The sequence below is a fragment of the Sceloporus occidentalis genome, unplaced genomic scaffold, assembly GCF_023333645.1.
Source record: "Sceloporus occidentalis isolate IW3139 unplaced genomic scaffold, rSceOcc1.0.p SCAF_124, whole genome shotgun sequence".
NCBI classification, from domain to species: domain Eukaryota; kingdom Metazoa; phylum Chordata; class Lepidosauria; order Squamata; family Phrynosomatidae; genus Sceloporus; species Sceloporus occidentalis.
Window position 1 is genome coordinate 2,162,691 of NW_028317104.1, and position 26,813 is coordinate 2,189,503.

The 26,813-nt window shown below is 37.0% G+C and overlaps 1 protein-coding gene across 15 annotated transcripts; it reads right to left on the reverse strand.

Moving 5' to 3' along the window:
* Nucleotides 1-489: 489 nt before the first annotated feature.
* LOC149282024 (V-type proton ATPase 116 kDa subunit a 1) lies at nucleotides 490-26,813 on the reverse strand. 15 transcript variants are annotated; one of them, XM_089498661.1, is made up of 21 exons: nucleotides 26,697-26,813; nucleotides 25,882-25,960; nucleotides 25,670-25,767; nucleotides 24,713-24,841; nucleotides 21,325-21,407; nucleotides 20,867-20,993; nucleotides 17,136-17,218; nucleotides 15,611-15,704; nucleotides 14,795-15,007; nucleotides 13,464-13,614; nucleotides 13,232-13,371; nucleotides 11,124-11,287; nucleotides 10,945-11,035; nucleotides 10,553-10,671; nucleotides 9,796-10,012; nucleotides 9,358-9,465; nucleotides 5,098-5,205; nucleotides 4,317-4,334; nucleotides 2,778-2,895; nucleotides 2,322-2,493; nucleotides 490-583 (listed from the first exon to the last, which is right to left on the reverse strand). In XM_089498661.1, the coding sequence occupies exons 1-21, from the start codon at nucleotides 26,811-26,813 to the stop codon at nucleotides 490-492; spliced, it is 2,523 nt and encodes an 840-aa protein (XP_089354787.1). The 15 variants fall into 15 exon arrangements, with proteins under 15 accessions (XP_089354787.1, XP_089354785.1, XP_089354793.1 ...); XM_089498659.1 differs by having other exon boundaries at nucleotides 21,325-21,431; XM_089498667.1 differs by lacking the exon at nucleotides 24,713-24,841.

The following is a 26,813-nucleotide window of genomic DNA, read 5'->3' on the forward strand; positions in this document are numbered from 1 at the left end:
AGATGAGCGGTAGGAGAGTCAAAAGGATGGGTCGTAGAGAAAGACCAGGCCAAGTATGTCAAAAAAATACATTTGAGCGCCACACTACTAATGGGCCCTTATGATTACTTTAACATAACACAATTAACATTTTGTTTTACTGAGTGATGTGCCAAGTGATATATAAGTTGTTGAAAACGTGGTTTGTAGGAGACATTCAAACAGTGGACTGGGACAGACCTGAGATAGCCCAACATCTTGCCGATTTCCGAAATAAATATTTGAATTTTTAACATATTTCCTGACTTGGCAGAGCTGGTATGCGCCAAACGGCAGCAAATCTGGTATTTTCTTAGATGTGATGACCACACAAAATGGCTCCTATTTAACACCAAGCATCACAGTGGTTCTGTGAAGCACTACAGACAGCATGTTTTCACTAATAAACAATGCACAAATTACTGGAGTACAATATTACAGGAAGGTAAAGGAGATCCAGTTGAGACGAATTCAGTCATCGAATTTGCCTTCTCGGATGTTCTCAAAAGAAAACGGCAGGAATTTGAAACCTGTCCCAGAGTAAAATTTGTTCTGAAATTCCACCCTGCAAGAGAACATAATTATTTATTATAATATATACAAATGCGATTTAACTCTCATCCTCACACAGAAAGGGAACAAACCTTACACATTCTCTACAACCTTGATTTCCTGATTTGATGTGAGGGGAGAATTTCAGATGGTAGCGAAATAAAAACCACACAGCTGTGGGGTCACTATCAAGCCAGGGAATAATCCTAACTTTAAAAAGTTTACAGGAAGCACACCAAATCCCACAATCTGAGTTCTTCCGCTATGCCTATATTTGACACTTTGTTTCTTCCATCCATACAAAATGGGTCTCCCTCGAATTGACTTTCAATCGAACTTTCAGTTGGCACAACACAGTCAAGAAGGTACGTTCTCATGGCATCCGCCAAACCCAGACTCGCTCATCAGACTGCCAGAGAAGTACGATTTGTGTTGCTGCTGTCCCTAAACACTTCTACTTCCCAATAACATCACTTACAGTTGACCTTGGAATATCTGACAGGAATTGACTTATTGCAAAAGTGGCACCCTATAACACGCCTGAATTCACTGAGCTCTTCAGAATGAACCATTTTTATACAGATGTTTGTAAATGCAGACTGCGTGGCTGGGTGCTAGATTTTATACACCTGTAGCAATGGGTTTGATTGACAAACCTGAATTCAATAATTATCAGTTGTATCCCAATACATTTGTTCATATAATGTATCTGCTTGCCACTGGAAGGGTGCCATGCCTGCTAAGCAGGACATTTTACAGAATATATGGAAAAATGGGAAAAATAACTGCCAGAATACGATACAAAATGTTCAAGCCATTTGGGAGCCATGACTGGCACCATAGGGACATTTCCACATCTGTACAACTCTAGAGGACCCATCCCATCTTTCTTCTTTATAAGTTTTACTTTTCTTTCAAGTTTACATGAATATAAAATTGTGCAAGGTAGAGAGAGCTGCCAAATGTTATGATAGTATATTTCAAGCACACACATGAATATTGTTTACGCTCTCCATTTAAAAATAATTGCTATCATACAGCCATCCATGTTGCTCACACTTCATCACAAGCTGCAGACATCTTTACTTGTGTCTGGAATGTATCTGTAACCATACGAACATGTCACTGTTGAAGAGAGATGTTAAAACTAGAGATGCCTTTGTGCCTTAATCTGCATTTCTTCTAGGTCATCTGTCTAATTATTTGACACTAAGGTTTGGTCAAGTGAGTAATACTTGTAATAAATGCACAATGGGAAACTCAAAGTAGAAACAAATTCCTCAAATAGGAGTGATCTTTTGCAAAGTATACTCGTATATCTACTTTGTGTAACAATCCTTAAAATGCCAGTATTGCTGCTAAACACAATCATTTTAGGTGCACCACTACGGGGCGGGGGTAAGGTGTATAAAAGTGATTCTTGTACAGTGGTCTTATCATTGGTTAATTTTGAAATAAGACCATATTTCAAATTTCACTCCAGAACCTCTCTGTGTAAAAAAGAGAAAGCAGCCACTTCTATAACATTCTAGAACAATAATAATACTAGTACTATCAAGGGTACTGGTATTTATATTATTTATTTAACCAAGTGCTAGATGTATACAATACAGAGGTACAACAAACTGTGAGAATTGACCCGTAGGTGATTAAGATACTGGAAGATCCAGTCCCGTGTACAGACTCCTCTTGGGTCTCTGATGACCCTGCCCTGTCACATATCACACAGAAAGAAAAGAACAAATACTTACCAATGCAGACGGAGGGCATGGAGAAAAGCAGAGAGGCCCTCCATAACCAGAAGGATAGCTATAGTCAGTGTGGAGAATGCAGCAAACACAAAGACCAGTAGAATACCGCCCCCCAAATTGCCGACATGTAGGCCGACATGCATTACCATTGTCCACAGCACCTCCGACAATTCTGCAGAAATAGAAAAATCACACAATTGCAAAAAGCAACAAGCAGTATCATTATAACATCATCAATCTTTAATTTTAGGCATCATATTACAATACAGCCTTCCCTCCTAGTTAACTTCTTCCCACAGTTGGTATTTTTAAAAATTGTATTCAATCCCAACTTTCTACAAACTGTAAGAGGTCTTCAGCCTAACCTCACTTGAAGAATGACTTATATTTGCCTTACCAATGATCTAAAAACATAGTTAGAACATAGCTTTGCCAATAACTATTTTTTTTACTCACGGGCATGTGCCAAACTCAAGGCCCAGAGCCGGAGATAGGAGGCAGTGTTGGAAATGCATCCCAGACAGTATTCAATGGTGTGAATGGCCTGGTGGACCACTGTGTCTCCAAAACTGAACTGCAGAAGAAGCAAAGTGGGTGAGGCAAATGTAAAACTGGCCTATAGCCAGACATGGGGTTCCTGTAAGGATACCATACGCGGAGGTAAGTGTTGCCCCATGTCACCTATCTACGCCAACAATCTTTAAAAAAAATAAAATACACGTAAAAAATATTTACAAGCCGTAAAATCAACAAAAGCCACAAAACCAAGTCTATTAAGCAGTACTAGCCACCTTTATAAACTCTGTAGAAAACAACAACATTCAAGGTTCCCGAGACATGGAATTAAATGTATAATTTATTATTTAAAAAAAATAAATAATAATAATTCCCTTTATGAAATATGTTTGCAACAGTAAGTGTTTGATAAACTGCTCATGAACTCATCCAGCAGGCTCCCAGGAAGTAAAATATGTACATAGATTTGAATGTAAATGTTATGAATGCTTCTATAAAACTGCCCTTTTTTCTATGGTTTCTCTTATTTTAGGTCATGCAAATAATTGGAAGAAAGATCAGCTTGGGATGTGGGGTTTTTCCTACGTGCTCAATAACGAGACATGGTTGAGAGCCATTTTTTTCCATCTATATGTTTGCAGTGCACTTGCTATACACTATATTATTTTGTGCTTATATATGTGCGACCCTCCCTCTGTCTTGCCATGTAATATCTTTTGGACACTTACATGAGCTTTGTGTTGCTGTATAGAAGTGAATGATAATCACATACAAAACTACATCAATAAAATACTGATTTTACTCACAAATTAACAAAAATGAATAAAATAAACACCACCGGATTAACGTGACATATACACACTCAAAGCCAATTACACAGAAGCATTTTTATATATATATATATATATATATATATATATATATATATATATATATATATTTTACACACACATTCTCATGTGTATACATTTATGCTTTTGCTTATAAATGAATTTATAGTTTATGAGAAATTATTTAAAAATGCTGTTTCCGCCACTGCTATAATTTATATTTTCAATGTAATTTGTTTATATTTTTTCTTCTTATATTTTTACATTTAAGCCAGAACGATTGTCAATAAGGCATTTACCCTCAGGTGAAGCGGTTATCGATGAGAATGTGGCAACATTTGGACAAGATTTAGTAAAATGGCATCGCTTTGGAAACCGCAGTTTTAAAAATGTATGCATATATTCCTGCTAGAGAAGCCATGGCAAAGCATTTATGTGAATTAATGGGAAACAAATCATAAATATGGATTGTGAGCAACCTCTTGAGCTTCTTGCAAAGCATGGCAGGCAGATGTTATAAATCAGATACAATGGCAACCTGTAACGGCTAAAATAAAATTATTAGGGGTATGCAAAAAGAAAAAAAAAATCTGGGTTATCTGCATAATCTGATGTGATTGTGAGCATGCACAACGGACTGTGCTCTTACCACTTCTTCCACGGCAGGCTTGGAATAACATAAATCCAGATTAAACATTGGAAAAGAAGAACAAGAATAAAAATCAGGTTATCCAGAACATATATCTGCTTTAAAGCTTCAGTCCCTCTAAAAAATGTGTTTATATACATCCGTAATCAGATTTTAAAGACTTTTAATACAGGAAGAAATTTAAGCAAATATTTTGCTGACAAATGTAAAAAGTTATTTAATCAGGTGATATAATTGTAAAAGAGTTGTGACAGTACAGTTTTAACCATTGGTAGACACTGAGTATTTTCACAAGTCACATATTTTTATATATTTTTAAAGGATCCTTGGATTCACGCATAAAGGGAAGATACCCTGCAATACTCCCAATGATTAAAAACTAATGCTTCTGCCACCGTATTTTACACCATTATTCAAAAAACATATGGTACTAAAACGGGTTACCTCCATCTTAAAGGGGGGGGGGGGTTTAAAATTCCTCCATGGGTACCAGCTACAGTAATACCCATATGGATATGGTTCAATTGTTTAATAAAACAGCTTTTTATAAGCATTGATGAATACAATTTGTAGGACACTTTCCTTTGATTGGCTTATAAACTCAAAACCCATATTGAGATATATGCCTTTGAGGGACTGATATTTCAAAGCAATATTGATTATAATGAATAAGGGAACCCTTTGTATCACTGGCATTTAATGAGAACGCAATACAGTGTGATGCATTGCTAAATCCCATCTGCAGCCAGTGCTCTTAAGGACCAATATTTAGGGGAATTACCTCTTCGCCTTCTTCCGAGTGCATGGATAGCTGGTCGTGCTGAATTATTTCGGCATCTTCCTCTGTGGGCCCGTTCCCAATGCGAATGCCTCCGAAGTTATGCGTACCCTAGGTAAGTGGGTGGGGGAGGGGATTTATAAATCAGGGTTGTAACCCTACGCCAATCAGCACACTCCATTTACCCTTAGAGCAATCAACCTATATTGATATCATCAGAATGCCACCCGCCACAATATACACATAAAAGCTGAGAAGACACACTATTCGTGGCTCATCTTGATGCCATGGAGAGTTATATGCCCTAGTTGGAGAGCCCTATTTGCACAACACATGGGCAACTCATCCTAATATTCCTCTATAAAAAAATGATTTTAAAGCGATACCCTGATTTATAATCTAATAGCGTTACGGACACCAGCTTCTTATGCGATAAATGCAGTATGCGTATATAAAATATGTCAGCATATTTTATTGTTATCTCATAAGAAGGTAGCGTTAACCTTATGCATTTATAGAGATGTGGAAAAGCTATTTCATCCTATTTCTGGGGGGAAAAAACATACTGGGACATATTTTGTCACAAACTGTCTGAGGGTATGAACCAGTTTTAAGGGAATCTATCATTAAAATAAAGTATAATCACAATCAAACTTTCACAGACGTGATTTTGGAATCAATGGTCCCTATAGGTGCCCATCTGTGTACCATAATTCTCAGAAAAACTATATGTTGGATCAACTAAACCAGACGTATCAATGTATAAAGCCCACTGGTGCTGTGCTTTAAATTAGAAAAAAATATATATAACAGCCATAAATCTGAAATCTATAAAGTCTTTACACATATTTTAACCTAAGACTTAATATTTGCACCTAATATGCAAAGTATTAAGTATATTTAATTCAAATAACACATCAAAATCAAGGAGAGTATTTTTTCATTCATGGATAGATTCCCTTAAATGTATGTGCATATATTTTAATATAAACATAAATATCAACTAGTGTAAACAATGAACAAGCATATGTATTTATAGAATTCTTGGGTACATAACATAACTCTTTGTGCTATATTTAAATATGAATTTTTTAATTGTTAAGGGATTAAGTTAAGTTTTATTATTATGGATGGGGCGTTACAGCACTCTATTGCTTTTTTTCCTGGTTAGTAATTACGCATTTTAATTTCTGCAATTACCTTTCAAAATTAAGGAATATTAGGATAAAAAGGAGCTAGATTGAATATTACCCTTATTGCTACATGGCACCAATATCTTGCAAAAAAACCAAAAGCAAAATCTATTTTTTTATCTAATTTGGAGAAAAAGTATTCTTCTTTTAATCAAATAACCTCAAATATAGAATTTAGATTTATTTGCTTCATATGGTGCTTTACCTGGTTTTATTCAGAGAATTATATTTTATGATCAGATGCCCAGGGATCAATGGCCATCAACAGCCCACAACTGGCATTTTTCCTACCGATTGTCAGGCAGAAATGGAGTTTAAAGACAGCAAGCTAATTATCTTGCAATCGTGTACAAGAAAGATATAGTGGAGCTGGAGAGGGTTCAAAGACGGGCAACCAGAGTAATAAGGGGAATGGGAGGACTACAGTACCCAGAAAGATTATCAGAATTGGGGTTATTTAGTTTGGAAAAAAGACGGCTTAGGGGCGACTTAATAACTATGTATAAATATATAAGGGGACAGTACAGAGATCACTCCCAGGACCTATTTATACCCAGGACTGTATCTATAACAAGGGGACATCCTCTACGGCTGGAGGAAAGAAGGTTTCTACACCAGCACAGACGGGGGTTCTTTACAGTAAGAGCGGTGAGATTATGGAACTCTCTGCCAGAGGAAGTGGTGATGGTAAACTCAATAAAAGAGTTCAAAAGGAGCCTGGTCGTGTTTCTTGAAAGCAATAATATTACAAGTTATGGATATTAGATTAATAGGGACAGAACGTTGATCCAGGGATTTATTCTCCATATTTGGAGTCGGGAAGGAATTTTCCCCCTGGTATGGGGCAATTGGCATCTGCTTCATAAGGGTTTTTTGCCTTCCTCTGGATCAACACAGTAGGGACACAATATGTATATAGGTTGAACTTGATGGACTTTGGTCTTTTTTCAACCTTATGAACTGTGTTACTATGTTTATTCGTGGACCCTCCAGTTGAACTTGGAGATCACCCACTACTTTATTCACCACAATCTGTAACTGTTACCAAGCTGATACCCATCCGACAATTGTAAAAAAAGCTTGGTATATTTGAAGACGTTTACAAAAGCTAATTTGGTGAAGATTTCAGACCGGCAACTGATCTCTTGAAACTTGTGATCCTTGTTCTTTTACATACTTTATTTCTAGTTATTACTCGTACACTCACGTTAGCCTGCTCTCTCTCCCTCTGCCACTTCCGCCACAATTGTTAACTGTAGCCTTTTTCATAAAGAAGGGGTTTCTAAAAGCATATATAAATGACCAAACAGACTATACATTACGCAGTGCCACATGACCCTTCTTCAAGAGGTTTCTGGTGGGAGTGTGAAATGAGGGGTATAAAGCTGGTATAGGATTGTGTAGGCCCTAGAAATTCCCCATCCACTTTGTATAAGACATGTATTGTGTTTGAGTGTTATGTTTATATTGTTTAATATATGCACATTCAAACAACAAAACATTTACTCGTACATCAGCACAATTGAAATACTTTTCTTTTACTTTTATCAACAATGTTATTTCCACATATCTGTACGTCTATACCCTCAGCTGCACAATGAAATTATTCCATATGCACCTTGGTGCAGGCAAATGTGTATATTACACAAAAAAAAAAATCTACACGTGAATAAATAAGAGCAAATCAAAAACAAATTTGACTATATGTATAACAGATCCAATCGATATGTGGAATATATCATTGTCAACAAAAGTAAACATAGCAAGTCTAAAGTAATATTACCCACAATACATTATTTTCTTGTATGCCCATAAGAATAGTGCATAGTTTCGACCAGATAACTACAGGTTTTAATGGGTCTATGCACAGAATATTATCATTGATTTAATTTAAAAAAAAATGATTAAAAGAAACAACGGATTAGTCTTAAAACAAAAAAATGTTGGACCCTGGAGAAAATAACAATAATGTATTTGTGGGCAAAAAATGGTCTCTAAGAGTCCTATAGATGAGAGGGAAGGAGCTACTAAGACACTACCATATGGAGAACGCTGTAGTCTGAACTAGCTCTTGCTGGGCCAGAATTTTCAAATTCAGTAAAACTATGAATTACTAATTCAGACACCTAGAAAGGAAAGCATAAAATCTCTGACTCCTATTCCAATAGACTTGAGACAGAGACTTTCAGATTGGTTAGAGTAAATTTCTCTTCTATGTAATATCTGCACATTGGAACAAATGACCCAGTCTGAGAATACCAAGTGTTATGCCTCTCAGTAAGTCTTAATATCCAGGCTACCAAAGAACATATCTGAAGAAGAAAAAAAGCTAAAACGTGAATGCTAGTAACAGAAAGCTGCCTGTCTTTTCAAAATGTTAAAAGAAGAATATTTTCTAATTTGGTCCACTAGGCAGTGGAGGGTCTAACCCTAGGCAGTGGGGCAATCTCTTTCTTGCGTTAACGCTACACCACAATGACAGACACCAATCACAGTTGCATGGATCACTATTTCTTACTCTTCTCCAATTGTTTTAGCTTCCACCTGACAAAAATGCTACCTTGCTTGGGCTTGTTTTCTGCTAAGTCAGTCTACAAATTCATCAATTGAAGCATATTTGTTGGGGAAGCTTACTTAAGTTAGCCCTTACAATGCACAAAGAGTCAAGAGTTTATACGGCAACTCCCCTGTAAACTTTAGTAAACAAAGTCCTTTTTGTCTTCACCTGTCTTTTTCATAGAAGAGTAGAACTGGTATCCAGACTAAATAATGTTCATCTAAATTCACTTGGAGTATTTTCACTAAAACATTGTTCTCCATTGGCAGTGCTCTTTCAGCTCTTGGGCACATAGGTACACCGGATTATAGGCCTCTTAGATGAAATGGAACTTATATATTTAAATACTTCGGAATATGTACATCATCCCTTGTACTGGCACTCTTTCAGTAGACTACAAACCCTTGTAGCAAAACAAGGGTTGATGCATAGAACATATCTGGGATGTGCAAGTGCAAGGGTTAACGTAAAAAAAAAATAAAAAAATCAGTATTTGTGAAGCGTTTTACTTACTAAGTGTTTTCTCCTCAGGTACTGTCTGCGGAGGATAAGAGGTTTGAGAGCCAGCATCCAGGGCACACACAGCAGTGCACACACCACAAGGAAAATCTGCAACCCTTTCTGGAAGATGCAGGGAAAGGCCAATGAATTATACTGGATTAAAGGTATCAGAATCTTATTCATATATTACCCTTGTAAATGTCACATTCTCCCATATAACTTCAAAATATTTTTACTGCAACAATTAAACATTTAGTAAACATTGATAAAATTCACACTGAACATTCTTCCTGTTGAAATTGTAGACATTTTCTATAGTAGTATCTGTCAATTTGATAACAAGTAGCATATGGGTGACTCTGCATATAATATATATATATATATATATATATATATATATATATATATATATATATATATATGTTTGGGGTAGAATTGTCTATTACTTACCTGGCCGCTGTATAGTTCAGGTGGAGCCGTTTCACCATAGTTAAAGAGGAACATGTTGATGAAGTGAATGAGGATGCTCGGGGCTTCCTTAGAGGTAGCCGCATCGAACGCACACCACTTGTACACCACGAGGATCACCAAGTATCCAAAAAGAGTGCTCATAAATATCATCTCTGGGATGAAACCCAGGTATATGTTCAGGGGCTTCTTGAAGTAACTGACAAGAAACATGAATAATGATTAAATTCACAATACAACAAACTTCCAATTGTGATGGAATCTCTGCAGCACGCGTTTGGCAACACAAAGCACCAAAACATGAATTAAATGAAGTAGTAGAACTCTGGGGTTGTTCCTAAGTACACACAGTTTCTATTTTTAAATGATTTGCTTAGATCATCTTGAATTAAGAGCCCTCCATATTCCTACCAAGCATTAATACAATAATACACTTAAAGAAGGCTTTTTGAGTTTAATCAAACTCTCTGTAAGTACAATGACAAAACTGTGTCTCATCTGAATGTAGTCAGAAAACATTAAGACTACAGCCTCCTATAAGAAATTATACATTATATGCATGCTGAAATAATCATATTACTTACAGATGCTGATAAATTAGTTTAGTGCAGATCAAACGTTTCAATTTCATACAAAGAGAATGCACAAATTATCCTGTTTTATTGCCAAATAATAATATAAGGCACATTTCAATGCTTCAGAAACTCTTAGTTATCATAGGAAATCAGAAAATACTTACATATGATTTAGGAGGCTGAGAGTTACTCCAAAAAGCATGTGTGTTATGCCAAGAACCACTGACATTTTCATTTTAAAAGAATTCAAAAAGGTCAGCTTGTTGGTAGCTATGCTCCAGATCTGTAAAAGAAATATAGGTTTGCAGTGTTAGATGCATTAAAGCTCCGGGAGACCCTACTACTAGAGAAATAGGACAGAGAAGCAAAATACATAATTATCCCCTTTACTAAAAATTGACCAGGTTAACGTTGATCACAATTAATACATTTCTTACTAATACATCTCGTGTTAAGCAGAACATCCCCATAGATCCATATAAATTAATGCTAGCATTGCCACAAGACACTGTTACAGAACAATTAAAAAAATAGCGGAAGCCTGACAATGCCTTACTGGATCAATTCCAAATGGGTATGGCCCATTAAATACTCCAGTAACATTTGGATCCAACTGTAGAACAGACACATGCTTAAGAAGGTCCTCTCTGTGAAGGGGAAAAAAAGTTTAATACAATTATAAAATAAACACTCCACAATTACATAATACAATATACAACTTAACCCAATACTCACGTCCAGTTACCAAGACGCTTTTCAAACATTGGTCTAACGCTCCATGATGAACCAAACAGATTTAGAGCCTTGGAGAAACAGTCATTGTAGATGAGACCAGTGTAGACCGAGAACAGACCCATCAGGAGAATGATGTACCGGCCGCTAAAAATGGTGTTGAAAAGCTGTGTGTACAAAGGGAAGGTTAGAAAGCTTGATTTACAGCATACAGAAGTACCACTGAAGTTTATTCACTTCACTCCAAGGATGTTTCCTTAGTGAGACCACAAGAATTATCACATGAACTACTCCGTAAAAAACATTATTCAGACCTACAACGCTTAGAACACTGTTGAGGTCAATGTTAACATAAAAATAAAGGAAATTCTACACCAATTCAGAGACTGTTTCTTAAATGTGACTCCTAAGACCCCACTAATGACACAAGTTAGGGGAACCCATTTAAAATAAGAGCTATTTTAATTGGTTCTTGGTAGCTGCAACTGAGTTCAGAGTATACAAATCTGTACAAATGAAGTGAAATACAATTTCTGGACATAACATTTGGAAGACAACTTTTGACCTCAGACTTTACTTGATCCTACAGGGGCAAGATTAAGTAAGTGAACCTTTTGGAATTACCAGCATTTACACTAAAAGACAAATTATTGTATTTTTCTTGTCCATACTGAATACATCATTTGAATATTCACAGCTTGGGTTGGAAAAAGTATGTGAACCCCAAGGCTAATCACTTCAACAAAAATAAATTGGAGTCAGGAGTTAGCAAACCTGGAGTACAATCAATGAAACAGGGTTGGATATTTGTTTTATGGCTACTTTGACACAGAAACACTCAGACATTTTGAGTTTTCTATTCTCAAGAAGCATCTGGTGATGAACTATGCCTCACAAAAATGAAATCTGAGATGACCTACAATCAATTGTTGATTTGCATAAATCTAGAAAGGGTTACAAAGTAATCTTCAAGAGTTTACATATACTGTGGCTACTCTTCCTAGAAGTGGGCGCCCAGCCAAGATGACTCCAAGTGCACAATGCAGAATGCGCAATAACATGAAAAACAGCTAAAGTCTTGAAGGAATCATTGGAACTGGTTAGCATCTCTGTTCATGAGTCTGCCATATGCAAAACATTGAACAGGCTTGGAGTCCGTAGCAGGACATCATGGAAGAAGCCGCTGGTCTGGAATTTAACATTGCTCTTTGCCTGAAGTTTGCCAAAGAGCATCTTGACACTCCAAAAGGCTACTGGGAAAATGTTTTGTGGACTGATGAAACTAAGGTTGAATTGTTCGCGAAGAACATACAGCACTATGCATAATGTAAAAAGGGCACCGCATATCCACGTGAAAACATTATCCCAAAGGTGAAGGAAGCATTAAAATTTTGGGCTGCTTTGCTGCCTCAGAGTCTGGACAGTTTATCATCAAATTTATCAAGGTATCACACAGGATAATGTCAGGGTGGCTGTCTGCCAGCTGAAGCTTAGTAGTAGTAAACATCCCCGTAAATCTATTACAGAACGGTTTAACAAACAAAACAAAAAAAAAGAAAATCCGCCTTTTGGAGTTGCCAATTCGAGATGCTGTGGAATGACCTCAAGAGAGCTGTTCACTTCGGACATCCTAGGATTATGGCTGATCTTAAGCAGTTCTGGAAGGAAGAATGGTCTAAAATTTCATCCTGAACATTGTGAAGGTCTGATCCGCAGCTACCGGAAGCGACTGTTTGAGGTTACTGCTGCCAAAGGAGGTACGACCAGTTATTAAATTCAAAGGTTCCACCAGCACTGTGAGTGTTTAATGTGCGTCTTCAATAAAGACATAAAAGATTATCATAGTTTGTGTTATTAGCTTAAACACTTGTTGTTGTCTATATTTGTGACTTAGATACAGATACGGTCACATTTTATAAACAAAAAATAAAAACCAGGTAATTCCTAAAGGTTTGCCTACTTTTTTCTTGCCACTATATTTGTAGCCTTATGCATTTATGTTTATCTATAGATATATAACTAGAATTAACTCAATCTAAAGATCCCTTCTATTCAATACAGTGAGCACAGACACATTCCTCCTTAGTGAAGTCTCACTCTTGTCAACGAACCTCGTTGTCACTTTTCTGGGAAAGAATCCGGCTCTCCTTCACAACCAACCAAACTGCAAACAAAGTCATCAGGATCCCATGACCAAAATCTCCAAACATCACAGCAAACAGGAAAGGAAACGTGATTATGGTATAAGGAGCTGGAGGAAGAAAAAGATGACATTAAAAAGAGTTCTTAAATAACGCCTACCAAATTTCTTCATTGTTGTGTGTCAATTCTTGTATATCTAACCTGGATTTATTTCACGATAACTGCCAATGCCATAAGCATCCACTAGGTTCTGAAACCCACTAGTAAACTTGTTAGTCTTGTTGTAAGTTGGAGGAGTCTGGTTAGTCTGCATTCTGTTCAGAATGGAAGGAACAGTTGATCCGCTATGTTCCTAAAAGAGAAAAGATGTACAATTGAAGTGCATAACCATGTGTTGAAGATGTTGTGATATAATGGCCATGCATTGAGACATTTCAAAGAAAATAACCTAAAATGTCATAGTCTATATATATATATATATGCTTAGGCATGAAAATAACAGACGCTAAGACTTATAAGAGCCCTCCATAACACTACCCCTCCATACACTTCTGCCCTCAAAACCAAATATTCCCCTATTTGATCCTTACATTCTTCCTATTGGCTAAGGCTCTCTTCCACAATTATCACCTTTTCCCTTTCCCGTCTACAAGATTTCACTCGGACTGCCCCATATCTCTGGAATCTACTTCCACCGGACCTTCAGCATTCACCCTCCCTCCCAACATTCAAGAAATATCTCAAAACCCACTTCTTCAGAGAAGCCGCACCATCTTAGCTGCTAGAAGGTCCCTGTTACTGATAAAACCACCACACTACCTCTCACCCTTCCTCTGTGCCTTATGTTTGTCACCCCATTCCCTCAAGATTGTAAGCAGGGTTCTCTCCAGCTAATGTATCGGTTTGTCTTAGTCTGTCAATTCTAGTCTTGTCATACCCCTTTAATATATGTATTGTATGAAGCGCTGTGTAAATTGTTGGTGCTATAAAAATAAAAGATAATAAAAATAGGCATGCTGACAAAAAGACATATTTGTAGTAGCTTAATGAGTGATAAGCTGTAGGTTCCCATCTCCTCCGATTCTTTCAAGAAAGTGGCAGGAAAGCATGAGCATGCAACGTTCGCTGAGACAGCACTGGGGCTGACTGTAAGTATCATGTGCCAGAAGATGTGTTTGAACACCTCTCCTGCACAGAAAATATCTGGGGGCTAGGCAAATACAAATCGGGGAATTCTACAGAATCCCTCCAATTCCAAGGGGAACTCCAAGTACATTAAATTTGACTTTTCAGTTATTATATACATTAAAGTGAATATGATGGCCAGAATGTCTCTTTAACCCATATCTAGGAGACTACCTGTAGCTTTGAACACAAACCCAAAACCAAATTCCCTTTCAAATATCCACTAGCCACCTACGTGTATGCAGTAAAGAATGCCATTTGAGGAATAGTATAAAGTTAGTTAAAGGCTATAAAAACTTAAAAAAATGATATGTCTTTATAACATGACACAAAATAATAATACTCACAGTTCCCCTCCTAAGGGCAAATTGGATAGAATCAAGATCGGCCACCGGGCACCAGACTTCAGCAATCAGACACTTCTGGGTCACATCAATGTTGCAGAGGTTCAGCGTATGGTAGATAGCCTTCATTTTCCTCACTTTGATGAACCAAACACGAATAGTCTTGGCAGCAGCTTGGAGCACACGTTGGCGATGGTCCTCGGTTTGGTTGAGGACCTAAATGACAGCATGTGTAGATGTTGTGCAAGGCATTAAAGAGGTTTCACTCAGCACATTAAAAGTTCTTACCTAGGGTGATTGTTTGAAACATACTGTATGCAGAGTCCAGGTTAAACCGAGACAAAGCTCAAACCAAGGAGGTGATGAAACCAGTAATGAGTGCAAACGGACTCTCCTAACAATCTACAAGTTTTTAAAGCAGTTGCCAAATCAACATAAAACCAATGCAAAGATGTAAGCCCAATGCATTTAAATATTATATATATTCTTGAAAAATAATACTACATTGTAGGCATATAGGTATGCATGCATATAGTTATACAAAAATACATGTATTTTTACATGATACATGATAAGTGGTAGAGGATAAAAGCTTAAATAATTTAGGAGCTGCAAGCTAAATGGAGTAAGAATGTTATACAGAACACAAACATGATAATAATGATTATTATTTAAGGTTCACTAGAGTAACTGGGGTCCTGGATCAAGACAATCAAGGTTTACTTGCCAAAAAAGAAAACATGGGTGTCTAACAGTTTAGTCTAACAGTATTCATTTATTATATTTACTTTTTGACAAAACAAAACAAAGCAAACAAACCATTTGTAGGTCATCAATACGCGTGTTCACCCCAGCTGCCATTTCTTTTCGCTCCTGAGGAGTTTCTGGACAAGGGTAGAGAGAGGCACGGAACCTGTTTATGAAACACAAAACGGAAGCTATGAAATGAGAGGCACCGGGATGCATTCATCCACTTACAACAGATCAATATTTTACTTTTGTACTTTTTTTTTTTTTTTCCTAAAACTTTTCTGGATAGTGGTTAGCTGATTAAGCTATTGGAATTTAGGCCAAACTTTAAACAGTTTTAAATTATTGAACACTGATACACATTTTTGTCACATTTTTTTTTTTGACATGTCTTACAAACAACTCTGTTGTAGCAGTATAGTTTTTTTCCTCTGGTGGCTACCTTAAGAATCACACTGGCTAACTAAGAAATATTAAAAATCACAAGACACAAAAACAAAGAAAACAAAAGAGAAAACTTGAAATAAAAAGAAGTTTAAAAAAAAATAAAAAATCACAAGACACCCCATTGTCCTAACTACATAGACTATACTTAATTAACACACTGATGGGGATGAGATCTTTTTCTAGGAGTCTGAAAAATCTCCATAGTAAGTTGAGCCAGATATAGTAAAGGAAAAACAAATGTAAAATACACTAAGCTCTAGGGTTAGCAGAAATGAAGGCCAGATCTTTCCAATTTCAGGAAATTGGAAATCTGATAATATGCAACTATTCGGGACTGCTTAAAGAGTTCAAAAAATCTTTCACATAATAGAACAATTTGGAATTGTCTTAGTGGGGAAGGGTTGAAACTGAGAAAGCCTACATATGTGTAAGCTCCCGTGCCTTTTAATAGTCCTGTACCTTGATATGAACTTGGAGGGATGGATAAGTAAGGGGAATGTCCATCTTTCATATATTATGGATTCCACAAAATGAATGCCCCTTAGCCAAATCCAGGAGCTCTTTATTTTGTCTCCTAGAGAAACTTATGTATCTTAGAATAAAAAAAAAAATAATAAGTAAAAAACTATTTGAATTTGAAACACATAATATCATTGACTTCCTGAATATGCATAGGGAAGAGAAGCAAGCGGTCCAATCTTTATGACTGGTGCGATCTCTCGTTGATGGGAAAGAAACTCCTATATTGAAATGGGAAGAAGATCTGAACATGACATTTAGTCAAAAAGATTGGATGAGGGGAAAAGGACTAGTAAAGCAAAGTGTTCAATGCATAAACATGATTAAATTGCCCATTCTCCTCTATGTTGGAGATATGGAGAAGGGATTTTTTTAATACCAGATAAATCATTAAGTAGTTCAGATGAAAAGCCCAGATGTGAGTGTGCAGCTTGTCCTTTGTGGTAGCGTCCCCTCCTGAATTAAGTATAGAATGAATAGTCTATGATTGTTGATAAGGTTTTGTCTTTTGTTTTTAAAGTATATTTAAGAATATCTGTATAATTTTGGGCAAATAATGCATTTTCACGGTTATATTATTTGTTTCAACTTGTGAAAAGAAAAAAAAAAAATGAAGACTACATCTTACCCTTCACAAATCTTCTTAACCCGGTTCTTGAGCTGGTCTCCTTGGAAGAATATTATGAAAACAGACTTGTGAACACTGTCCCCCTGAAATGTGGTAAAACATAGTGAGATACACTTACTTTCACAACTATATTCCCAAAAAAGGCAAGCCCGATAGAACTATGGGAGTTTTCAACGAAGCAGAGGCTTGCAGATGACTGTGTTGGAGGCTTACAGTTTCAATGTATAGACTTCACCCGAACGTTTAAGCAAGCAGGAGATGTCTTTGGCAGACAGATCTCCTGCAACCCTAGGAGCTAAGAGAGTCAAATGCATATTGTGTTATTCTGAGGAACACCTCTAAGCATTTGCAAGGGGGACTAAATGATAATTAATAAGAGGCACTTGCATTAAACTGTATGTGATGACGGGAGTGTCCCTTTAAGTGAATAGTGAATATATTCAAGAAAAGATAATAAATTTTTTTCCCCATCTGTTGCTGGACTACAATTTATATTGCCAAAATGAAACAGACAATCAAGAATTGCATGAGCAAGTATGTGTGATTAAGGGGATTAATATCTGTGAATGAATGAGTGAATGAATGTTTGTGAATGAGTAAATGAATGAGTGTGTGATAGCATAGATGTGTAAGTGGGGGGGGCATGGCAAAGGGAGCTTGTAATCACACTCCTATCATGCTCAGGTTCTAGAATGTACTGGCTGCCTGGGCATGATAGGAGTGTGATTGCTGTTATTTCGGTGCATCCAGATTTAAAAACTCATTAACCCTCATATTCTTTGTAATGAACATCATAGCCTACCCAGCATCAACAATGAACCAATTTGAAGAACTGGTAATATCATTTTGGGACATACAGACAATTTTAATAGTAAACTACAAACACTCTCAGTTTGCAATGGCATAACCTTATATCTGCCAAGAAGTACCTTGGGAAACTGCCACAAAGTTTCTTATCATGCAATTCAGTGCATGCTGGATAGAGCTTTGATGTGGAAGGGCTGGGGGCACTAACCACTGGATGTTCTATGTAGATAAGCCTAAAAACAATGACTCACACACTGAATATTAGTGTTACCACCCCTAGCTACTTTTTTCTTAACACTTTAGACTCAAAAAGCTGTCCTGACAACTTTAACATGAAGCCAGTTTTTTCAAAATAAAAACCTTTCACCTAAAATTTGAGATTTAACATACATGAATGTAACACATTGGAATGGGTTAAAAAGGTCATCCTCTGAAATTAAAGTGTCAGGTCAAAGAAAATATGGGCAGAAGTAACCTATTGAAAATGGTTGTACATTCATGAAAACAGTCATCACAGCTAACAGAAAAGGTAGAGGTCAATTTATCGAGTAATTCTATAACGTAACTCTTGGCTCAACCAGACCTCAGGTACCAGGGCAGCATGGCGACTAAGAATTGTCCTCAGGAGCCTTGACTTTCACATGCCCAAGGGCAGTTCTTGCGGGGCGACTGTCCCCTTGAGTGCTGCATTTTCTGCTCATGTTTTTTTTTACTGGGTCTATTGAATGGGTCTTTTAGACATCAAGCCATATACTAGTGCCCTGCAGAGACCATGCGAAAGGGAAGGTGACATCTATAGGAGAGGCAGTAGAGTGTGGAAGACTCCGTTTGCTTTGGCTATGGAGAAAGTGGGAAGCATAGATACATATTTCCCCATATGTATCTGCTAGAACTGTTAGATAACTTGTCCAGGTGAACCAGGTAAGTTACACTAAGAAAGGGGCTTAGTACAAACTCATGACAATTTGAGATAAGCGTAAATGCAGCATGTATCTTGCTAAATTAAAATAACTAAATGTAACAAAAGCCAGAATGCTTGCTGTACTATACATTTATGACAAAACATGAGGAAAGAAAAATACCGAACAGAATTTTACGAGGGAGTGCCGGATATTAATTAAAAGTTGGTAGCTTTTCCAACAATCTAACTTACTGTTTAATTATAGACTGTGATTAACTTGCTTTTAGTGGACATTTATGTGAAATCTTTAATGATTGTCTTACTTGTAATCCAGTTGTAACAATATATCTTTAAAAGAGCAGTCCAGCCCCAAAACGGATTTTTATTTTTTTAAGGCACAGAATTTGATCAGCCCATCTAATCTGCCCATTTTTTCCTGATGTAATGCATATAGATTTTGAATCCATTTTGCTTAAACTCCGATGTATTTTACTGTATGCATAGTTATTTAGGATAGAAAATTCTCCCAGAGTTCCACAAGAGCTGAGACCCCACTGAAAGCAGCCGCTTATCACATATATGCCAGAAAACTACAGCGCCCAGCTTTATGAAAACTCGACGGTTAAAAACCTGCTTCCCATATTTTTTGTCTGTCTCCTTGATCCAAAGGTGTAACTGGCAGCAGAATTAAATTAAAGAGGCCAGGTGAACGTTGAAGCTACATGCTTTAACCATGCACGGTTACATTTGGGAAGGGTATATAACATGACATACTTTGTTTTTTGTCATGAATGTATCAAACTAATTAGAGTAGATCGGGCCAGGAGTGTGCAATTTTGGTATGGTTGCCAACATTCTGACAGATAAAGAGATCTTCCTGTGTTTGCGTTTTGGATATTGTGATATGAATAAGGAAGAGTTCTATAATCACAAATTACTGACCTCACCCTACAAACGCTTCCTTGAAAATACAATGAAGGCTCTTTAAACGCAGTGGAACAATGACCCAAAAAGGGAGCGATTCACTAAGTGGTTGAATGTTTATTGTAATATCTCTTGATGAACATCTCAAAAACTATCTTTACAGATTATTTTGATTATCAATATGTCATTTACATTACAGCTCTGTACAATGGTGAGCTATAAATATTAATGTCATATCTAGACAGAAAGTGTGAGGGCCTTGCTCTCTAGAGCCACCAACATAAAGTCAACGTTACGCTTCATTGTGAGCTGAGGACCTGCTATTAGAAGACTCTAATACGTGTAAAACCTTTAAGGCTCCTAGGGATCTATATTAATCAGTGCCTACCTTCTACAAGACAGGCATGAACTATAAGAACCTGCTAACAGAAATACACTTCACTAAGCTCTACTGTAAATAAGAGTGTCCAGAACTACACAGATGTTAGAACTATACCTTATAACTTATATGTAGATCTTTTAATGGCTCCTAAAAAACAGTATTAGAATAATACCTGTGATTTGTTGTTAATGTATATACATATAATGTAAAACTAGAGTTTCAGAGGTTTAGAAATAAAGTCAAGTTGAACTTTACCGAGAGGGTGGTAGATAAATGGAACAGCCTCCCCTTAAAAGTTGTAGAGGCTAATACTGGAAGGGAATTTAACCAACGACTGGTCCAAGGTCCGAGTCTAAACATCAGGAAAAATGGGCAAGCTAGATGGACCAAATGGCTCTTATCTGCTGTCAAATTCTATGTTTCAATGTAAGATGTTCACCCAATCCACATTAGTGAATTACAGGATACACGTAAAGGCATTCAACTACACATAGGGATCACTCTACCAAACGCAACAAAATGAGTACACTCATATTCTTAAACAGTAAGCAAACCTAACTAATACAGCATCACAAGAATAGCTCGATTTCCCCTAATTCACATAACAGCGACCTTAGGGGCCCAACAAAGTAAAATGGAATACACTGCTGAACCCCAAAGAAATGCAAGCTCAAAAAAACAAACATGCAAAATATATGCGGAATGCTATTAACTTACTGTTACAGGATCTTCCAGGGGGTTTTCAATCTCTGCCTGGCGCAGGAAGACATTTCCTCTGCAAACTCGCCAAAGCATTCTCTCAAACGTCGGTATCCTCTCACGGTTAATAACGCCAGCCACAAATCTGAAAAGGCATCACGGTAACGAAAATTATGTGAAGTTTATATTTGGGATATATGAAAGATACAGGTTTATAAATATTAAGAGGACAGGGAAACTATTTCGCATCATTGTATCTGGGTGAGGCTTTCAGTACGACTGAAACAGACTTTGCCCTGGAAGATTCCAGGCTGAAATTGATTTCTTGATCATACATTTTCAGCAATGAGTAGAATGTAACGTTATCGTCAATGCACAAGGGAAATATGAGTTGTGTGCCGCCTGTCTGTATATATTAGAAAGATGATGGTTGTACAGGTTAATTACGATTAAAACAATGTAACTGTTATACATACCCAAGTCTTAAAGGGGTTCCTCTTCCAAGCTCGCTTGGTTCCAAAAGAGAGGATGATTCTTCCAGGAGATCTGGATCCGCCATCTGCTGATGATGATGCAATTGAGCCTGAATTCACAAACCAATTAATAACTAATCAAAACAGTTAGTGGCATGCAGGGGCCTTGTGGTGCAGTGAGAGAACCGGGCCGAGAGGACACTGGGAGTTTGGGAGACATAAGGATCTATGTATCAAGGTAATTACGGTGTGCTCTTTGACATTTGTAAACTAACTCGCTGATATTCCTCGTCCATTGGTTCCAGGTTCTAATGTGTAAAAATTATCATTTTGTTTCATCTAACACATTAATCTAAAAAGCCTCGTCAATAAACACTTTAACCCCTTAATGACAAAGCCCGTACATTGTTTTCAATGGGTTTTGGGACCGCCCATTGTCCTTAAGGGGTTAATATACATCACTATTTGAATCTGCTGTCTCTGTGAATGTGTCCTAGGAATTATTTTGCAACCTTGAATTAAAGATTGTGTGTTAAGTATACAAATATAAGGTGAACAAACATTCTAAAATACTTAATACATAGATTCCAGAAAAAGGAAAACGGTGCGACAGCAAAGGATTCTGGGTGCACAATTGTCAATGAATATTGCTTCTGGGGTCCTTCTAGCTGCAAACCTTAAGTATTTTGCAGTAAGAAGCAGGTTTCCCCCCCCCCAAAAGAATTTCATCTTGAGACAAGCCACAACATTTACAGTCAGCCCTAACACACACGAATCAAGTGGAAATTGATTTTCTCCTGCTTGAATCTCATTATATATTAAAAACATGTGTAGTTAAAACAGAGTTTAAAATTAAGGAATCCAGGATTGATTATAACACTCACATACTGACAACATTAACGTAACATTTTATGTAAGTTTGTTACAAAGCCCATCCCTTAGAGCAGGGGTAGGCAACCTTCGGCTCTCCAGATGTTGTGAACTACATTTCCCTTGATGCTTTGCTAGCAGTATTACTGTAAGAGCATTATGGGAGATGTAGTCCACGACATCAGGAGAGCCACAGATTGCCTACCCCTGCCTTGGAGTATTGAACTAGTTTCATTAAGCTATGTTTCTGGGTGATTCATCACTAAAAAATATATATTATTTTATTGACTTCACTTAGTATTGCAAAGAAACCAATAAAAACCCTTAAATAAGTAGTTAGGAAGGGTAGATTTGTTTTCTTTACTGGAAACATCTAACATCACCATGGACCGTGAATATCAAGAGACTCGGTCGTGATGTCCTTTCTTGGAGATACTTCTCCCCACCGAATGTAAAATGGCTGCCAATATTTTTAATCTCAGAAGCTGTTAAAAATAATGGCCCTGCATAATATGGGTCTTAGATAAAAAAAAATGTAATCAATATGCCTGGAAACCTTAATAATAACTGTTTGGGAGCGGTCCAAACCATACAAAAATGCCAGATTAGGCCAAACACTAAAAAATGAAAATAATCCAAATAAGAGAAATGTTAAAAATGAAGAGATGTGGAGACATGCAAATAACTCAATGTTATTAGAATAAAACCAAAAGTGGAAAGATTGCGTGTTTATTGTAATTATATCAACCAATTCATGGTAATTCAACAAAAAGAAAAGGGTATAAGGTAGTTTGGAATAAAACACAAATTTGATTCCTATCAAAGAATTGATAAATTGGTTCAAGTGTAATGTTAAAAAGTATCTATTTTAACAAAACATGCAAATTTTAAGTGAAAACTCAAACACAAAGAAAATTAAAGCATCAATATATCCCTATAGGGTGTTCATTACAAATGATAAGCCACAAATCGCTATTACTCTGACAAGGTAAGAAGGTTGTATCCTCCTTTAACAGTAGATGAGAAAATCTCTTTGGCTCGAAATTAGGGGAACGTTTCAGACAAACAAAATGCCTTCATCCAGTAATTTATCTTGAGCTGCATTAATTTAAATATTATTTATATAGCTAAAAAGAAACAATCAAGATGAAGTGAGAATAAACATTTACTGCCTATTCTTATCCATGGAACAGTAAAACCGTATAGGCTTTAATCATTTGAAACACATCATCTTAAAGTTGTTCTACTGGTTCTGTTGAGTATTTGTAAGACTCCATGCCCTCCCCCTGAACGTATAAACTGTGGTCTTCAAGATGAGAAAGGCAACAACGACCAACAACAAATGTAGCCAGGTTGTCTGCATTGCATTAATGGCTTAAGGTTTGTGTGATTGCAAAGTTAGTAAGTTTATTTAGCTAAGCACAGAAAATGCCCATCAAACATGTTAGAAGGATACAGCCTGCCCGTTAGGTGGAAAGATTTAGAGCAGCAGAGAGGAAAATCAAGGGAATAGTAGAAAAAGTCAGGGCACCACCTGCATGCCATTAACCTCTTTCTTTAAATAAAAAAAAATAAAAAAACATATTCTGATTGGATGATTCACACAAGCCTGCTCACCAATCAGAATAGTTATTGATCTAATTCAGTAAACAACATGATTTTATGTTCAGCATAGCAAACTCAAAAAGGAACCTGTACCCCATTTATTTAAACTGACTATATATGCCAGCAAACGAGCAAAGGTGCTCCTTCTGCACTTACCTTTGGAAGCTTGATTTGTATGAATTAACTAAACACCCATCGTAAACCTCCCTACACCACTGATTTCTGTGGCAAAACATTAAGCCCCAAGAACAAGCGGCATGTAAGTAATTGCTTCTAAGCAGTTAAAATATTTGAACATTATCTGCATATCAAGCATGTTGCTACTTCATACATCATCGTATGCTGTATATTAACACTATTTTCTGAACTCTGACGTGCATTCTGCACAAATCACCAATCCATCTTTATTTTGGTAATCATATATCCAAAAGACCGGTGCCTGCAGAGAAGCAATTTTACCAGGTAGGACACATTCAGTAGTGGTGTCAATATGATTGATTAGTTAGTTGCATTACCAAAGGCAAGCAAATTATTGAAGGGGGGGGGGTGGAATAACAGGTTGAGTGTGAAGAAAGTTGTTGTCAATCCCACAAATACATTGGGAGAACATCATTAGACAGTGAAACCAAGACATATTTATGTTACAACGAAATACAAATGTAAACAAAAGGTTGTTAGTAACAGTATTCTTTGTGACTGTATATTTTGATTTCAGTTCTGCTTTAAGGCAATTTGGTAAAAAGCATCACACGCTGTGACAGTCGCTACATAGTTAGTAATTATTGTGTAGTATTTTGACACTAGGGTTTGTAATGCAGTCTGGTCCAATAATACAATTATTTTAATAAAGCAGCGTTTTAACAACGCTCCGAGTGAGTCTCGGGATTCTGAAATCAAGAAGCATAGAAACTCTGACCTCATCAAAAAATTGTTGGGTTTTGCGCAGAATGTATTTTAGTTCAGTCAGCTCAAGAAAGTTTCTCTTCAGAGCCTCCTGATTGGTGTTAATCTCTTTCAATTCATTTTCAATCTTCTCAAAATTTGCCTGTTAAGAAAAGATATGCATAATTAAAGAGCCAGCGATGACCAAGCAATCAGTTACTGATTCAGTGATGTAACACAATGCTGCGGGTGCCCCTACAAGCTGTGTTGAGAACCTGTCTCTTCATCGACTTTTCCTGGTTTCCAAGTACTGTGCTGTACCGTACTGTGAAATCAGTACACTTGTGGTTTTCAGAGGTATATTCTAGCCTGACAGTTTGCCCCATTTGTCATCAGGCTCCACGTCCTGGTTGGGGAAATCAGAGGTATCCCTCGTAACCAGCCCAATTACCACATGGAGGTCAGCACAGTCATCGTAGCAATGGTGCCCTGCATCATTAAGACGCGAGGATCAGGGATACAATATGATATCCAGGTGTTCATTACAGTGGATGGCGGCCGCTATACTGAGATAGTTGCTGGAGCAGCTAGTGAGCTGTCCTAGGCCAGGCCAGCCTAAATACAACACTGGTGTTTATATTATGGAGCAAATATGCTGCACGTAAATAAACCAGTGATATCATGGTACTCATGAGGAAAGAAATAATTAAAATGATCTACACGAAAAAGCCTTGGGGGGCCAAAAGCAACAAGTCTGAAAATGAAACAACTCTACACCATGTGTGGCTGGAATGGAGAAAACTAAAGCATTCGCTATAACACAGGAAACCAATTCATCTTGGTAAAAACTATATATTTCCAATGCAATCAACACATGTTATAGCCCTATGAGTGTAGTTTTGAAGTGAGCTCTATATATCTATATATGCAGATATGATATATGTCTACAACTTGTAATTCACTATAATGTAAAAATGACCTCCAATCTTACCTCAAGGTCAATCATGTCCCTAGGGAAGGGAACTTCTGGGTTTTCCCCTGTGTCAAGGATTGGGATATTAGCTTTTTTAATCTCCTTTTCCACAAAACCTGTAGCAAAGTAAAATATGTTATACTATGCGCATGGAAGAGGCCCCATAAAGGCCCCAAAATACCAACATGTTCTAACAGCGTGTGAATACTAGAAGTGTCAAGAACACATACGCAGTTTCCGGTCCATCTCTTCGCACCGTCGCACCTCATTGACAAATTTTCTTTGGAAAACGTTGATATCTGGATTTAACTGGAAAAAAGTAATTACATATATTATGTAAAGTAGTAACAAATGTAATAATCGAGATGGAAGGGTAGCTGTCATGTACTCCTGAATAAATAAATACAGACTGCAGCATGCATAAACGTTTTAGAAGCCTCGGTTACTTGTATTTTTTCTTAATGTTTTTTTTGTCTTATGGACACAAACTTCCTCATATACCTTCTTCTTGGATGAGTTACAAATGTCATCTATCTGGCCTGCAGTAATTCTGCTTTTTTGATATGTAGATGCGTATATATATTTTTGTTACTTTTTCAAAATACTAATTCTACAGGGATTTATCCAGCCACGTTGTATCAGATTACTTCATTTACACAAATACTGAATTCTTGCTCATTTTGCTTTTGCCAAGAAGATGTCTATGGCTTTCACGCAACTCAGTACTCCGTAAAATCTCAATTTGGGAAATGTGTAAATTCAATACATACTGAAATCCACGGAGAGAGAAAACTTGTAACTCGCTAGTCTGAGTAAAATATTTTTCCTGGGATATTGCCCCTTTAAGCAGCTGCCACTAACTACTCAGGTAATATTTGTTCTGTGGATCTTACACTCACTGCATTTTTCTCTTGTACTAATGTTTGGTAGGTATAAAAAAAGAACTACAGTGCGTATGAACTTTAATGGTCCGTCTGTCAATACCAAAACAAATCTTCACATAATGCAGGTGTATACATTGGCCTTCTGTGATCCATACACTTACATCTCGAAACTGCACTTTTCCCAGCTCCCCCAGCTCACTGACACAGCAGTATGCAGCTTCCGACTGGAGGAAAAGCTGCGCCAGGGTCATCTCCTCACTTCGGAATAGTTCCCCCAT

Bases quoted from the DNA above. Each gene is read 5' to 3' on its own strand.
- LOC149282024 (XM_089498659.1), bottom strand. From the start codon at position 26,813: ATGGGGGAACTATTCCGAAGTGAGGAGATGACCCTGGCGCAGCTTTTC. The intron at 15,705-17,135 runs GTAAGATGTAGT...TTTCATAAACAG, and splicing joins GTTAAGAAGATTTGTGAAGG to GTTCCGTGCCTCTCTCTACC. The intron at 584-2,321 runs GTAAGTATTTGT...GTTCTCTTGCAG, and splicing joins CATGCCCTCCGTCTGCATTG to GGTGGAATTTCAGAACAAAT.